Source organism: Dufourea novaeangliae, unplaced genomic scaffold, assembly GCF_001272555.1.
Source record: "Dufourea novaeangliae isolate 0120121106 unplaced genomic scaffold, ASM127255v1 scaffold55, whole genome shotgun sequence".
Taxonomy (NCBI): domain Eukaryota; kingdom Metazoa; phylum Arthropoda; class Insecta; order Hymenoptera; family Halictidae; genus Dufourea; species Dufourea novaeangliae.
Genome location: NW_015373934.1, coordinates 1,244,775 through 1,258,268, shown reverse-complemented (window position 1 = coordinate 1,258,268; position 13,494 = coordinate 1,244,775). Strand labels below are relative to the sequence as shown.

Sequence of the window (13,494 nt, the reverse complement as noted above, 5' to 3'; positions counted from 1 at the left end):
TGAGGAAGCAAGCACAGACCTGCACGGGATGGTACGACCTTGGTACACGGCGTACACGGCTAAGTCAATAAACTGTGTGACGCAACGTTACTAGTGCGTTGGACTGACGGAGAGAACCGATACGCGGCACTCTCTACCGTACTCTCTCGCTCGCACGCCTTCCCCCATAGCCACTGAAATTCCTCTACACGCGTCAACACCGACGGAGAGCACCGATACCGCGACTCGCTCTACCGCTCTCACTCGCACGCCGGGATGTCACCCGATTCCCGGAATCCCGCTACGAGACGGCTCATGACGGTAAGGCATTCCCGCAAGGGAAATTGTAATGAATGGGAATAACATAATATGAAACTTCTTTACCTCTTCTTGAACATTCATACTCCCATATAAATTATAAATATGTAAATTTAATAAAAGCGGTGTATATTTTCCCCCACATATAGATTTGATAAACTATTTATGAAACTACATCTATTCTGAATTTATCTGTTACTAATATACAAATGTAAGGCACAGTCTATATTTCTATGTCTATGATGATCATAGTATGATCCCAATGCTGTAACATCAATGGCCGCTACTGTCATTGGGTATCAGCCGTCATTATTGTGACAGAAGTCCAGTTTTTCTCTAGCCTATACTTTCATGTCTTATTTATTCGATTTGTATTAATAATCTTGATTCAGACAGTGTTTTCACAATCTCTTAAACTAAATAGTTTACTGGCGACATGTTTGAAGCAGAAATTTAGACGAGATCATAGATGACTGATCGAGGTCAAATATGTGTGACTGATATTTGTCTTGCATGAAAAGGAAGAATTTTGTATTAAACTAGAATCGTAAAGATGGGTCCTCCACCGGTGGTAACGGGAGTATCACCCAAGGAAGGACCACCGGGAACCCGTGTGATTGTTCGTGGTGAATTCTTGGGAAACAAAGCTCAAGATCTCGTAGGTTAGTATCCCTCTCAACAATAATACTCTAAATATTTTCGATTAGGTATTTTTATAACATGAAATGCTTATAGGTTTGACAATATGCGGATGTGATTGCCTTTTGTCGGCGGAATGGAAATCTACCAACAAAATTATTGCTAGGTCAGGACCTTGCAAAGGTCGTGGGGACATTATAGTAACCACACATGGTGGAGGGCAAGGCACATCAACGGTACAATTTCGTGGTTATCACGAAACAATAGGCCCTATGAAAGAGTCAGCAGTATGGGTAGAAGAAGCTCCCTTGCAAAGTTTTGGGTGGGAAAGACGGACTCTATCCCCGACAAATTATCAACAAGAAGACCCTCTAGGCCTTAGTGTAGAGGGCAATGAGTATGTTCATTTTAGGATGATGAATTGACAAATGTTTTAATTCTTTTCTTTGCAGCAAAAAGTTCCCAGAGGACGAGCTAATAGAACTTTTTGGAGAAGGAAGCGGTGATCTTACCAGTGAGAAGTTTCATCCTGGTTGGTTTCTGTTACAGCATCATCATGCCACTACTTTTGGAGATTTAAAAGCTGGATTGGCATTTCTTAAAAGAAAAGTAAACTCTCAAAAGGAGGGTGAATTATCATTTTTGAAGGTGATTAAGTTAAAAAAAAGAATTCTTATCATATTCTTTTGACTTACCATTGTTTATAATTTGTAGGCCAATGTAGGGTCTGTAATGGAACAATTGGACACAATAATGTTATTAAAAGAGCAGTTTGAAGCAGATATAAAAACGTATGGTAGTGATCCTACTGAGAAATTAGAAAAAGCTATTCAGCAATCCATGTCAGAAGCTAATAAATTATTCGATGATGTATTAGCAAGAAGAGATAGAGCAGATGCTACAAGAAATGCTTTAGCTGTAATGCAACGATATAAGTTCCTCTTTTGTATGCCAATTAATATAGAAAAGAATATAAAACGGGGCAATTACGATCTTGTAATTAATGATTATGCAAGAGTAAAAAATTTATTTAAAACCACCGAGGTGGACGTTTTTAAACAAGTATTACAAGAGATCGATGATAGAGTCGACATGCTTAAGATATTTTTGAGGAAAAAACTAGAAGAAATGCCCTTTAGTTTGGAGGAACATAAAAAGATAATTAGAAATCTTGTTAATTTGGAGGCTAAAGGCGATCCAGCTTGGAACGCGATAGGTATTCGTACACATAAAATATGTTCGTATCAAATAAAATACTAATAATTACGTTTTCAGTTTCACACGCGAATTATTTGAAGAAAAGTATTACCGCGTGTGTACAAGAAGATTTGGAATCAGACAATTCAAGTGGCGACGATCTGAACGAAACAAAATCTTCGTTGAACAGTAAACAATCAAAATCAAACAAAAATGTTGGAACCAATATGCCACCACAAATATTATGTACCGAGGCAATTTGTGATATTATTGTTGAACAACTGCCTGATCTTTGGAGACTGGGTCAAAGTTATTTCACAGGACAGCTGCATGTTGCAGTTGATGCCGAGAAACAAACACCTTTCAAAGTAAATTAACGTAAATTCACAACGTTAATAAACTTAACATTACTGAACGACACAATGATTATTTGATTCAATTAATTGCTGTAACGCAGACTCTAGTGCTATCTAGCATGCAACACGCCATGGAAGCTATGAGAAATACATGCAGCAATGATTTAGACGCAGTTTGGCTTCTACATATCTTACGTAGGATCAGACAGATGTATGCTTCATTAATTCATTTGGATTTACCAAGTGATGCGCTGGACATTTTCGGAAAACTTATACTGGATTTAAGGTATAAAACACCTTAACCTTTTAAGAATATACATACTCTTCTGTTATATCATGCAATAAATTGAATGTACCCCTGAAACAGATTGCAGTGCTTTGCTGCTCTTTTTAAACAAACAGCAAAGAACATAGGAGCTTTAAACAAAAAAGAAACTTGGCAGATTGAATATTTAAACGAAGATGGCGGCGTCACAAGAGTGGTGATTATTTAATTTGTGAAATTTTCTATACATATCTATAAATTTGTTAGTTAAATATGAATTTTGTTCATTTCGAACAGCCATATTTGTTCGAGGAAATGGTCATGGAAGTTTCAAAGCAAGCAAGAGATACAGCTGTCGCTTGTGGCCCTCGAGAAAGTGCACTGTTCGCCAGTCCTATTCATCAACAATTATATTACAATTCTGTCAAAACGTTATTCACATCGTTTGACCGATGTCTCCAGCAGTTGGCATTCAGTGGCTGTGAGGAGGCTTTGGAGGACGACGAATCCTCTGTTTCTCAGCTAGTTGGTTCTCCTTCTGGCTATAAAAGCAAAAGCAGCAAACATCCTGGTCCAGTAAGTTCGCCACTCTGTTTAAAATTGATTTTACGATATTAACGATCCGTCTATTAGCTCTGTTATAAGTGATTGCAATTGGTAGAGTCCTTTGAAATCGATGCTGCATTTTATCGTTACTTCTGAATTTTTTATCAGACATGGGAGCAATGCCTTTTGATCTCATTAAGTAACATTCGTTATACATTGAATACTATTGTACCAAAAATTGGAGATGCGTTGAAGGAGCTGGATTACCCAAGCTTGTCGAACGCTGTCGGATGGAACTCTGACTGGACGCAGTTGGAATCATTGGCTACTGTCTTTTTAGACGCGTACTTGGAACGTCGTTGCGACCCATTGGTCGGTACGATCGAGCCCAGTATGTATCTAGGTGGTTTGGAATGGGATTATGAAACTGAACCAACTCATGTGAGACCGTACGCCCAGGAAATTCTAGCGAATCTGATTGCAGTGCATGCAGAAGTAATGATCACGTCTGATTTTGTCTAAAAACGAAATAGGATTTTCGTTATTATCAATTGTTTCGTTTGGTAGGTGCGTCGTGTCTCCCCAGGTTTATTACAACGAGTGCTGTCTCATATTGTGGAGACTATAGCAGAGGAGCTTGCGAGACTTATGTCTTGTGTTACTCAATTTCGACCTGCAGGGATTGTTCAGGCACGAACCGACATCGTCCTTCTACGGAACGCATTGCAATCTTACAGTACAACTAGAGCAAAGTACTTATCTTATTCATTGGAAACTACTAATAATTATGGTCAATTTTTAAAGTGACATTGATTGACAGAAACTTTTTCGAGGAAGCTCTGGACGCAATACCCCAGCCAGTCAGCAAAGAAGACTGTATGCGAATCGACATTTTGTTGTCGAAGGTGACAACGTCCATGCAGTTGCAGTTGTCGTGTCTTTCCAGCAACACAAATCATACTCTGCGACTGGTAGCCGATCCTAATCGCGTTACCACTGTATAATTGTAACAGTACCTTTAGCAATTAATTTATTACACTCGACCTTATATTTTTATACCGTTACAACGGGATTCGCTGTATTATACTATCCATAGTTATTGCTGTTGTCATAGACAGACTAAACGAGTGTCATCCTGTGATGTAAAACTGTATAAACAATTACGCGTGATAGCTATGATAAATAAAAGATGTTTATTACGGAAACATATCATAAAAGGATATCACTTGGACGTTTTTGTGTTTTCTTGTTGGTCAAATTTCTTTACCAGCTGTAAAACTCCGGTGTCTGCGACCAGTAACACAGTATCGCCTGAAAGTTGGTATAAATTTTAATGTAGTATTACTATCTAGTCTTATTTAGTTGTGAAAGTTGAGTCATATGGAAGAAAACTGCTAATCGAATAAATTCATTAACCTGTCTGGAACATTTGCGTGGCTCCCTTGGCGCTAATTATACAAGGCAGACCATATTCTCTAGCTACAACAGCTCCATGACTTATAAGACCACCCATTTCCGTGACTATGCCACTGAACAAAGCAAAGTATGGGCTCCAAGCGATGTCCGTAGCACGTGTAATTAAAATATCACCATGTTGTATTTTGTGAGTTTCCAATAGATCCGTGATCACACATGCTCTGTTGAGGACAGAGCCACCGCATACCGGTGTTCCTTGAACCTTTACTGAAGCGTCAATCACCGATGCACCCAAATCGTTCTAAAAGGCGATATCGTCATTTGTTATTTTATAAACGTCCATATAATTTTTTGCTAAACGAAGTCTTCTACGAATGGCCCTAGCACAATATGCAAACATTTACAAATGTTTCCAGAAATGATTTAATTTCATTTGATTGATTAGTTATTTACCTTTGAACAAGCGAAGTAGTGCGATAATTTAATACTCGTCCGATTTCTTCGTTCGTCAAAAAGAATATAAGATCTTCAGTAGGTAGATATTCCTCTAGGACCATCAACCTCCCCAATCTTCTGTAAGCTAACCTGAATTTGTGTACAATGCTTACGTATAACGCCTTCGTCAATTCTCTACGAACGACAGCTGTTCTACAAAGAGGTACGAGTTTCTTCAGAATCAACCTGGACAAATTTGATTTCGGCGTCTTCAGTAACGCCACCGATTCCTCCACGTTTAATGTCTTTTTCATGGTACTCGTTACCGGAGACGTTACCATTGTCTGGTGAAGATATTATTATTTAATGATTCAATAAATCTCACTGCACGCGCACCATTTCTACGTAATTTGGTTTACCTGAAGCGTCGTGATAAGATTCTCTGGACGAAGGCACCAAGGTTCATAAAAGAAATCCGTTTCTTGAATGCATCTGTGCCCATGCTCTTTAAGAATATTCTCAAATTCCGTCGCAGCTGGTGGACAGTTAACTTTCAACCAATCGATACACTTCGTAGGATCGAGTTCCTTAAATTCTTTGTCCACTTTGCTCTTTTTAACGTAATTCACTATTTTCTGGAATCTCGTCGCTATCTGCCCGCTAATGATATCACTACAAGAGCCTAGTAAAATAGCAATGTCTGAGAAATGATCAGGTATTAAGTCTGCGTATCCCTTCGTCAAGATTGTCATTGCGAAAATTTGATAAGTAACACCGACTCTCGATGTGTGCATATGAAAATGCGATGCCTGAAAATTTCACGTATTCTAATTGTCTCCTTAAAATTATTTAGTAACGACGAATTACTTACTTTGGTGTAGTGCGTGAACCGTTTATTAATTTCATTATATAAACTGCAGGCGGTATGGAAGTCTTCTGCGTTCAGAGTTAAATCTTGATAATTTTGTTTGGCAGCCTTTTCCACAGCGGTACACTGCACTGCATCTTTAAGCATTGAATACATTAGAAACATCTGAAAGGACCAACTAGGTTCACCGTTTCTTTCAAGAGCAATTTTATGAATTTCAGGCGTTAACACAACATTCCCAGAAACAGCCACGTCGATAACTTTATTCAAAAACGTAATATGTTTGCGAGGATGTGCTAAAAACATCTACAGCGAAAAACAATGTTATTATATTGTCCTTCTTTGTCTTACACGTTTAAAATTAACTGTTTGTGAAATAACTCACGTTATAGTAGTTCAATGCGTATCTCATGCCTACGATATTAAATAAGCAACGATCCTTAAAGAACCATGTAGCACTTATTATATCATTGTAGGCCTTTTCAAACGCAGAGATACTTAAAGGCGATATTGGGTATGGGCATACTTCGCCTATATTGGCGAACGATAGTATATCGGTATCGCTTGGCACGCCATTGTCTAATTCGTGCATTAACTCAAATTCCGTCCACGTGTACAGAGTAGTAATAGGTCGTGCTTGAAGCAAGTAAATCTTTTCGCCGATCACTGCCCATTCTATATCACGAGCACTGCTGAACAGGGTTTCTAAGTTCATCCCAATAGCGGCTAATCGGAGAGCGATGGTCTCTGATATGCAGATTTCATTATTTTCCTGCTCATTCAAATCAACTGTGACCAATCCATTTTCGTTTGCCAGCAATTTCTGCCGTTTATTCCCTGCCGTCGAACTTTTCACAGTCAATTTGTTATTCCAACTTTTATGAATAATTATCGTATCCGGTTCAACCGAGGCCGACACAACGGTCTAAACAAAACGAAAAAGTTGGTATGAATTAATACTATATTTTCACTTTGTACGGTTACTGGTTTAATATTAGTGTAATTGTACCTCCCCTAGGCCATAATTAGCCGTGATAACGATATTTGAGGGATCTGTGGTAGTTGGATGTCTGGTAAACATTACTCCAGCAGTATCAGCGTTCACCATTTGTTGTACACAAACTCCCATAGACGCTTTTATAAACATGCCGTGATGTTTTCTAATGTATGAATATTCAAAGTTGGAATCTAGGATATTTATGGATTACAAATGTAACACCAGCTAAATATTACCTATATTTGACACTTTGATACGAGAACAAACTTGCCCAACACATGGCTACGTTCTTAATTATATTGTCCACCCCTTGAATAGCCAAAAACGTTGCATTTTGACCAGCTGCCGATGTTTCTTCGCTATCTTCACCAACGGCACTAGACCTTACTGCGTATCTATTTAATATACCACTGCCACTTTCCGATTCTAAGTCATTCATTGCTTTCAAAATGGCTCCTTTTACTTCGTCGACTACAGGAGTCGACTGAATAATCTGTTTCGCCCTGAAAGTATCACACAATGAACACTATATTGTTGAGTGATCAAACGGTAAAGAATAAAACCAGCAGGCGATTAATGTACTTTTCACAATACTGTTGTAGATCACCCTCTTTTTTACCAACGCTAACGCGCTCAATATCTTTGATAACATTCTGCAATTCTGTATGTGTATGTAATTGCAGCTCCAAAGCGAACACTGTAACGCAAAATCCTTTTGGCACAATGAACTGCAAATGATCATTTAAGTTACGTGTTGAGAAATCAATGATGAGCAACGACGAGCTTTTTTTACAGTTCTTACATCACCGTCTTTAATTGAAGTTAACACTGCAAGTGAGAATCCTTTTCCGCCGACAATATTTTCGTTTTGACATTTTCCGTCGTCAAAACGTACAACATAATCGCTTCTTTCCACGTGTACATATGGTTGTTTTAAATATTGCAATTTAGGAGGTGCTTTTCCCTTGTATAGCCCGTTATACGAATGACATAACTGCAGCAGTCCAACACCTATTAAAACATTATGAGTGAAACTTTACAAAATTTATAAACAATCTTTTAAGATATATTCGATACCAATACCTGGTTTTCCATTGAGTTCCAATTCCACTGGAATAATCGTGTTTAACCAGTTCCATGGTTGTCCATAATACACGGTTACTGAATCAGTGCACTTCACAGAAATATCATAATCTTTACCTTCAGCTAAAATTAAATGTGTAACAATTATGTACATAAACTTTCAAACTATATTTTCATATGAACTGTGAACAACCTCTGAACCACGTTCTGTGTTTCGAGTTCCCCGTAAATTCTTTTTGCATGAAATCAGATAATTCGAGTCCCATACTGTCCATTATGTGTATCTCTTCACTACTGTGTCTAAATTGTCCACACCGTATCCTGTAAGCAAGTAATGGAACATTAGAAATCTTTTCGCAAATGACACATTGTTTCACTTACTCTGGAAAACTGTGTTTCGTACTGCTCGTATTCAGATAGTACAAGGCTCCATGCAACATCACGCCGAACAATGTAACAGATTCATTGAACTCTTGAGACTCATGTTGTCCCCAACGATGCTGGTGAAGCCCTCGCAAATACACGGTAGAAATAGCTCCGTCATTATATTTTATTTGACCTAACAAAGATCCAAAATAATCAGCGCCTGTATGATCCAATTGTTTTCTGAAAAGGTTCAGATCATTGTATTATATCCAGAAACAACAGAATAATTTATACGATTATGCAGTACATTTTGTTTATCCACTCTGGACTCTTCCACTGTTCATGAGCTAGCGCGTCAGCGTGCAATTTAGGGCTCCAATCTTCTGGCCATTTTAATGGTTTCGAATTTGCAATAAATCTAGATAAAGGATTCAAGTGTTTAATTTTCAGTAAAGTTGACTGATAGTTACGATCAAGATTATTTATCTTACAGGAAGTTCAAACGAACATGTTCAATATTTTCGTCACTGCATTCATCACCGTGGGCAATGTTCCTAAGCATACCGTTGTAGACTATTCTCCAACGTTCTTGGGATTTTAATGGTTCAATTTTAAGACCTGCTGCTGTCCATACTTGATTGAAACTGCTGACCAAAGCAGTATCTGGATACACTGTTGAAACGAAGCATTTAATGGACTTTGTATTAACGAATTGAGAAATTGTTGTTAAACATATACTGTACCAGGCAAAACGTATAGACGGTTGTCAGACGTTGTAAGGTGCAACGACGCTTCTACTTTTTTAAAGCCTCTGTAAGAGAATTTTATATGTAGAGAATTCCCGTGTTGATCTGCACCGTAAAAAAGCATGCTGTCGCTACTCTATAAAAAATCATAATCACTGTAAAATAACCGAAAATCTGTAATAGATAGCTGAGCCACACAGTTCATATTTACATCTTTGTCTTTTATTCTTGAATTTTCTAGCTGATTGTTTTTATTCTTAGTCGACTTCGTTTCTTTTTTCTTTCGCATTTTGAGACAGCATTCCGCCCACCAATGTTTCAGTAAGAAATTGATACCTAAAAATAATTCGCATTGCTGAAGTCTGACATTAATTGATTTTCTTTTAAATAATAGTATATACTTACTAGGAATTACACATTTTGAACACGACCCTGTCGAACACTTTCTTTTTGCAGTTTTATTCAGCCAAAAATACAGCCACAATGGGACCAGAATGGAAAGTGTAACTTTCATAAGAAACCAAATGCTGATCATTTTTAATTCTTATTTCAAATAAGAATGATGATGCTTCAATTAACGTTTCATGAAAATGAAGCTCATCACACCATGTACAACTGAATGAGACTTCAATATTTCTTATCACAAAGTTCAAACGATTCTTAATCTTTATAATCTTTATCAGAGATGGCTACTCTTTATAGTTCTCCAAAAGATTTGCTTATCAGCTAATCCAGTAGATACAATTTAGTGCCATATACGTAAAACACTTTCTAACAATACATATTACTCGCCGTCGACACAGTTGATATCGGATTGTTTATATATAGTCTTGGATGTAAATATTTATAAAGTGTCATTCCAAGAGACACCTGTCTACTAGAACATCCAAGACTATACTAGTAGGAAATTAAGCAGCATCCATTACCACTCCAGTGGTTTAACTCTATACTAAGTGACCTTGGTCACGATTATGTAACGAAATCATACACCGATTTCTGTAATTCTTACCAGTGTCTGAAAGTCAATTTAACAAATTTCACGGAACATCAATGTTTGTACGACAAAAGATTTGATTAATTTTGTATAAATTAAATTGAAATAGACGTGATTTTCTATTATTAGTGTAATCTAGAAAGTTTTGAAATAAAACACCAATCTATATGTGTCACGATCCAATCTCACATTTTCATTCTATTTCCAAATCGCTTATATATAAAAAATTCCTGTAAAGAAACAATGGTAATATATTCAAAAGATGTTGTGCCGAATGTGTTTTTTATAATTAATACTGCCATCTGTGTAATTTCGTCGTCAGAATGTAACATTGCCACGCTCGATATTATACGTTTCATTAACAAATACGTCATGTTGATTTCACATGTCAACAAGTTATCACCGTCTTACTATATATCACAAACAGTGAAAAATATAATTTTAACCCTATGTAACATTTTTATCTCTAAATTGTATTTAATTGGTTTTTTTACTCGAGCTCCCGTAATCGACAGATTCTTCACCAATTGTGTCGCCGTCTGGTCGAGACTTATCAACGGGGTACAGCCTGAAAAGAATCGTATTCGTAAAAATCTAAGTATACGTGATGTTCGCATAAACGTTAAATATATGACTCACCATCTTTGATACAGATAAATAAGAAAAATAGTGTCGTCTCGGAAGCATGCTATTCGATGTGCGGTCGGTGTAACAATTACAAATGCAAACACATCGTCGATGAATGTATTAAACGCTTTATACATGAATGTTCTCCATGGCAGATGCGCCACGGATTTCAGTTTATAGTTCACGAACAGTTGAGGAAGCATGAATAGAAATCCAAATGCATAAACACCATTCACCAACGAGTTTATACTCCACGAGTACCAACTGAAATTTCGTGTAATGCTTAGGCAATATTTTTAAAGGCTCTAATTAAATTGAAGATAAAATCAGATTACCTTTTGTGCGGTTGATAAAGCAAAGAATAAATCGCTCCCCCAATAACAAGAGGATATAACAAGTAGCTTAAATAACGCATGCTTTCCATATCGAATTCTCTTGTTTTCATTTCAGCCACGCTATTGTGACTTTTGTTTAGTCTAAGCTTCAACACCTTCTTCAGTTTCCATATCTGTTTCAAAAAAAAAATACAAGTATAAGTACAAGAAACTAGTGTGCGCTTTATTTAATATATTACCTCAATTATAGATCCTATTCCAGCAGGCATAAGCACAAGCAAAGAGGAACCTTCTTCAAGTAGATAGAGGAATACAACAGTCTGACTGATCCCTCTCCAAACAACAGTCCATCTACTAAGGCCAACAAGATTATCTTTCCTCCTCCAATAACTGACATCATTTTTAAAGGCAAGAAAATCAAACAGCAACTGTGATAATGCAGAACATCATAATACTAAATTAGTCTACATTGTTTCTTAGTTATTGCAATGCGTACGTACATGAATGGTTGCAATGAAGAATGTTCCTCCTAAAAGATATATGTTAGTATCTGCAAAAATGCCTTTAACTTCGTCTACATCTTTGTCAGAAAATCCAAGATATTTCATAGTCTGCATAGAACCTTCAACGTGCAACAACATCCTCAACTTTCCAAGGGAAATTGGTGAATACTGCAGTGTCATATTAACTGTATTATTGTGCGGCATTAGTCTCACTAAATCACTGTGTCTAGTTTGTAGGAAATCATTTTTAACAATAGGTAGAAATGTTCTGCCCTGTACAATCCTACAAAAGCAAACATTTGTCTAGAATTAGTTTCATAAGCACTGATGGCTGCAGAAATAGAATTATTAATTACGCACTTTAAGTGATGTATAAGTTCTGCAGGTACATTGTGAACAGGAAGTTTTATATCATCAGTCATTATTGTAAATGTTATACGGCTTTTTATGTGTGTCACAGGATGTAGAAACGTTTCTTTTTTCTTCTTTGCATTTGAATCCTTCTCTCCCAACAAATTAATAGCCTCTGCTTTAGGAATAACATATTGTGTCATCTCAATAGCGGTGTAAGATATATATGGATCCTAAAATATACATAAATTAAACATTCATATAAATCTAACTTACATCTCTGTGTGCACTTACTTTTTCTACATCCATGATACTTTCGCGATGTTTATTAGAACTGGGTTCAATGAAAAAATGGAGGAACAATGTCCCATTGTTTCTTGTTTTACGTGGAACATTCAAAGACACTGGACTGGAGTAGATATCATCATTTGATTATTATTATTACTGTTAAATGGTTTGTTAAAATGGAAAAAAACAATGTGCACCAAGAGAATAGAATAAATTAATGGAAGAAAAAAAATCACGTATATGTAAACAAAAACAGTCTGTGTAAATGTATACTCACAAACTGTTTGAATGCGTGTAATTAAAATCTCTGGCGCTGTAAATGAAATCTAGTTGCTGTCTATCAGCTGGATATTTCTCAACGGAACTGTAAATCTGCAGCTGCAGACGTGGCTTTTGGTTCAAGTAAGACTTCAAACACGGCTTGCCATCCTCGCAAGACGGTGTCACGAATAACAGTGACATACTGTAAATCGTATAAACAATGTAAGCTAGAAATATTTGCGTGAAAATCAAGCTCAACGACGGCCACTGCATTTTCAAAATTCTCTGTGAAAATGTTTATAACACGATCCGCCACCTCATTAGAATTAAACTGTACACGTCGATTTTACTTGATCCGGAAACGCGCTGCTTCGAAATTACGATTGTGACAGCGCAATTTCGATCATACCGCGTGGATTTTATGCGAACGAGGTCTTTGACATTTCATCGACACCAGCGTGTGCGGTTTAAATACGGATTTCTGACGGCAAACCGGTTAAGTCACAACGTCACACTTTGTGACTCGAAAGTTAACAACAGCCATAGACATACAATGTATAGACTGCGCGTCAAATTGGGCCGACGTCCAACTTTAGAAAGAGACAGATTGCTTTCAGAGGACTTGCTATCTCTTGTCTACGACAACAGCTAACAAATTAAATCATAATTGAGATATAAGGATGAATTTTATATGCGATGTATTTTCATGTTCCGAAATTTTGGGGCTTGAAAACCCATTACATACCATTTTAGTGTCATGCCCTACGTTCCCGATAAAGCTCACATTGTTGGGCATTATCACAAACGAGGTATGTACATAGATATAAGAACAGACATCTGATGGTACCACTGGGTACCACTGTGCCATTCGCTGCATAATGACGAAATAACCAAACAAACTCGTGGCGATATCTATGGTACCAT

General features: G+C 37.1%; 3 protein-coding genes across 3 annotated transcripts; 1 reads left to right on the top strand and 2 right to left on the bottom strand.

Annotated features, from left to right (window-relative positions):
- The first annotated feature begins 850 nt into the window (after positions 1-850).
- LOC107195207 (exocyst complex component 2) lies at positions 851-4,497 on the top strand. The gene is made up of 11 exons (XM_015585008.1): positions 851-959; positions 1,033-1,333; positions 1,389-1,584; positions 1,651-2,152; positions 2,212-2,501; positions 2,591-2,775; positions 2,857-2,971; positions 3,052-3,330; positions 3,469-3,795; positions 3,868-4,052; positions 4,121-4,497. Exons 1-11 carry the CDS (start codon positions 851-853, stop codon positions 4,302-4,304), a joined length of 2,673 nt encoding a protein of 890 aa, XP_015440494.1. The 3' UTR covers positions 4,305-4,497.
- A 25-nt stretch (positions 4,498-4,522) lies between these two features.
- On the bottom strand, positions 4,523-9,815 carry LOC107195165. Its single transcript, XM_015584952.1, has 18 exons — positions 9,617-9,815; positions 9,423-9,547; positions 9,209-9,347; positions 8,957-9,137; positions 8,773-8,883; positions 8,481-8,705; positions 8,293-8,420; positions 8,100-8,222; positions 7,819-8,027; positions 7,599-7,744; positions 7,253-7,519; positions 7,029-7,179; positions 6,405-6,944; positions 6,023-6,325; positions 5,571-5,960; positions 5,178-5,495; positions 4,717-5,017; positions 4,523-4,611 (listed from the first exon to the last, which is right to left on the bottom strand). The coding sequence occupies exons 1-18, from the start codon at positions 9,744-9,746 to the stop codon at positions 4,523-4,525; spliced, it is 3,876 nt and encodes a 1,291-aa protein (XP_015440438.1). The 5' UTR covers positions 9,747-9,815.
- A 596-nt stretch (positions 9,816-10,411) lies between these two features.
- On the bottom strand, positions 10,412-12,930 carry LOC107195205 (cleft lip and palate transmembrane protein 1-like protein). Its single transcript, XM_015585006.1, has 8 exons — positions 12,587-12,930; positions 12,316-12,430; positions 12,031-12,254; positions 11,668-11,953; positions 11,407-11,595; positions 11,168-11,340; positions 10,845-11,096; positions 10,412-10,773 (listed from the first exon to the last, which is right to left on the bottom strand). Exons 1-8 carry the CDS (start codon positions 12,841-12,843, stop codon positions 10,683-10,685), a joined length of 1,587 nt encoding a protein of 528 aa, XP_015440492.1. The 5' UTR covers positions 12,844-12,930; the 3' UTR covers positions 10,412-10,682.
- Positions 12,931-13,494: the final 564 nt, after the last annotated feature.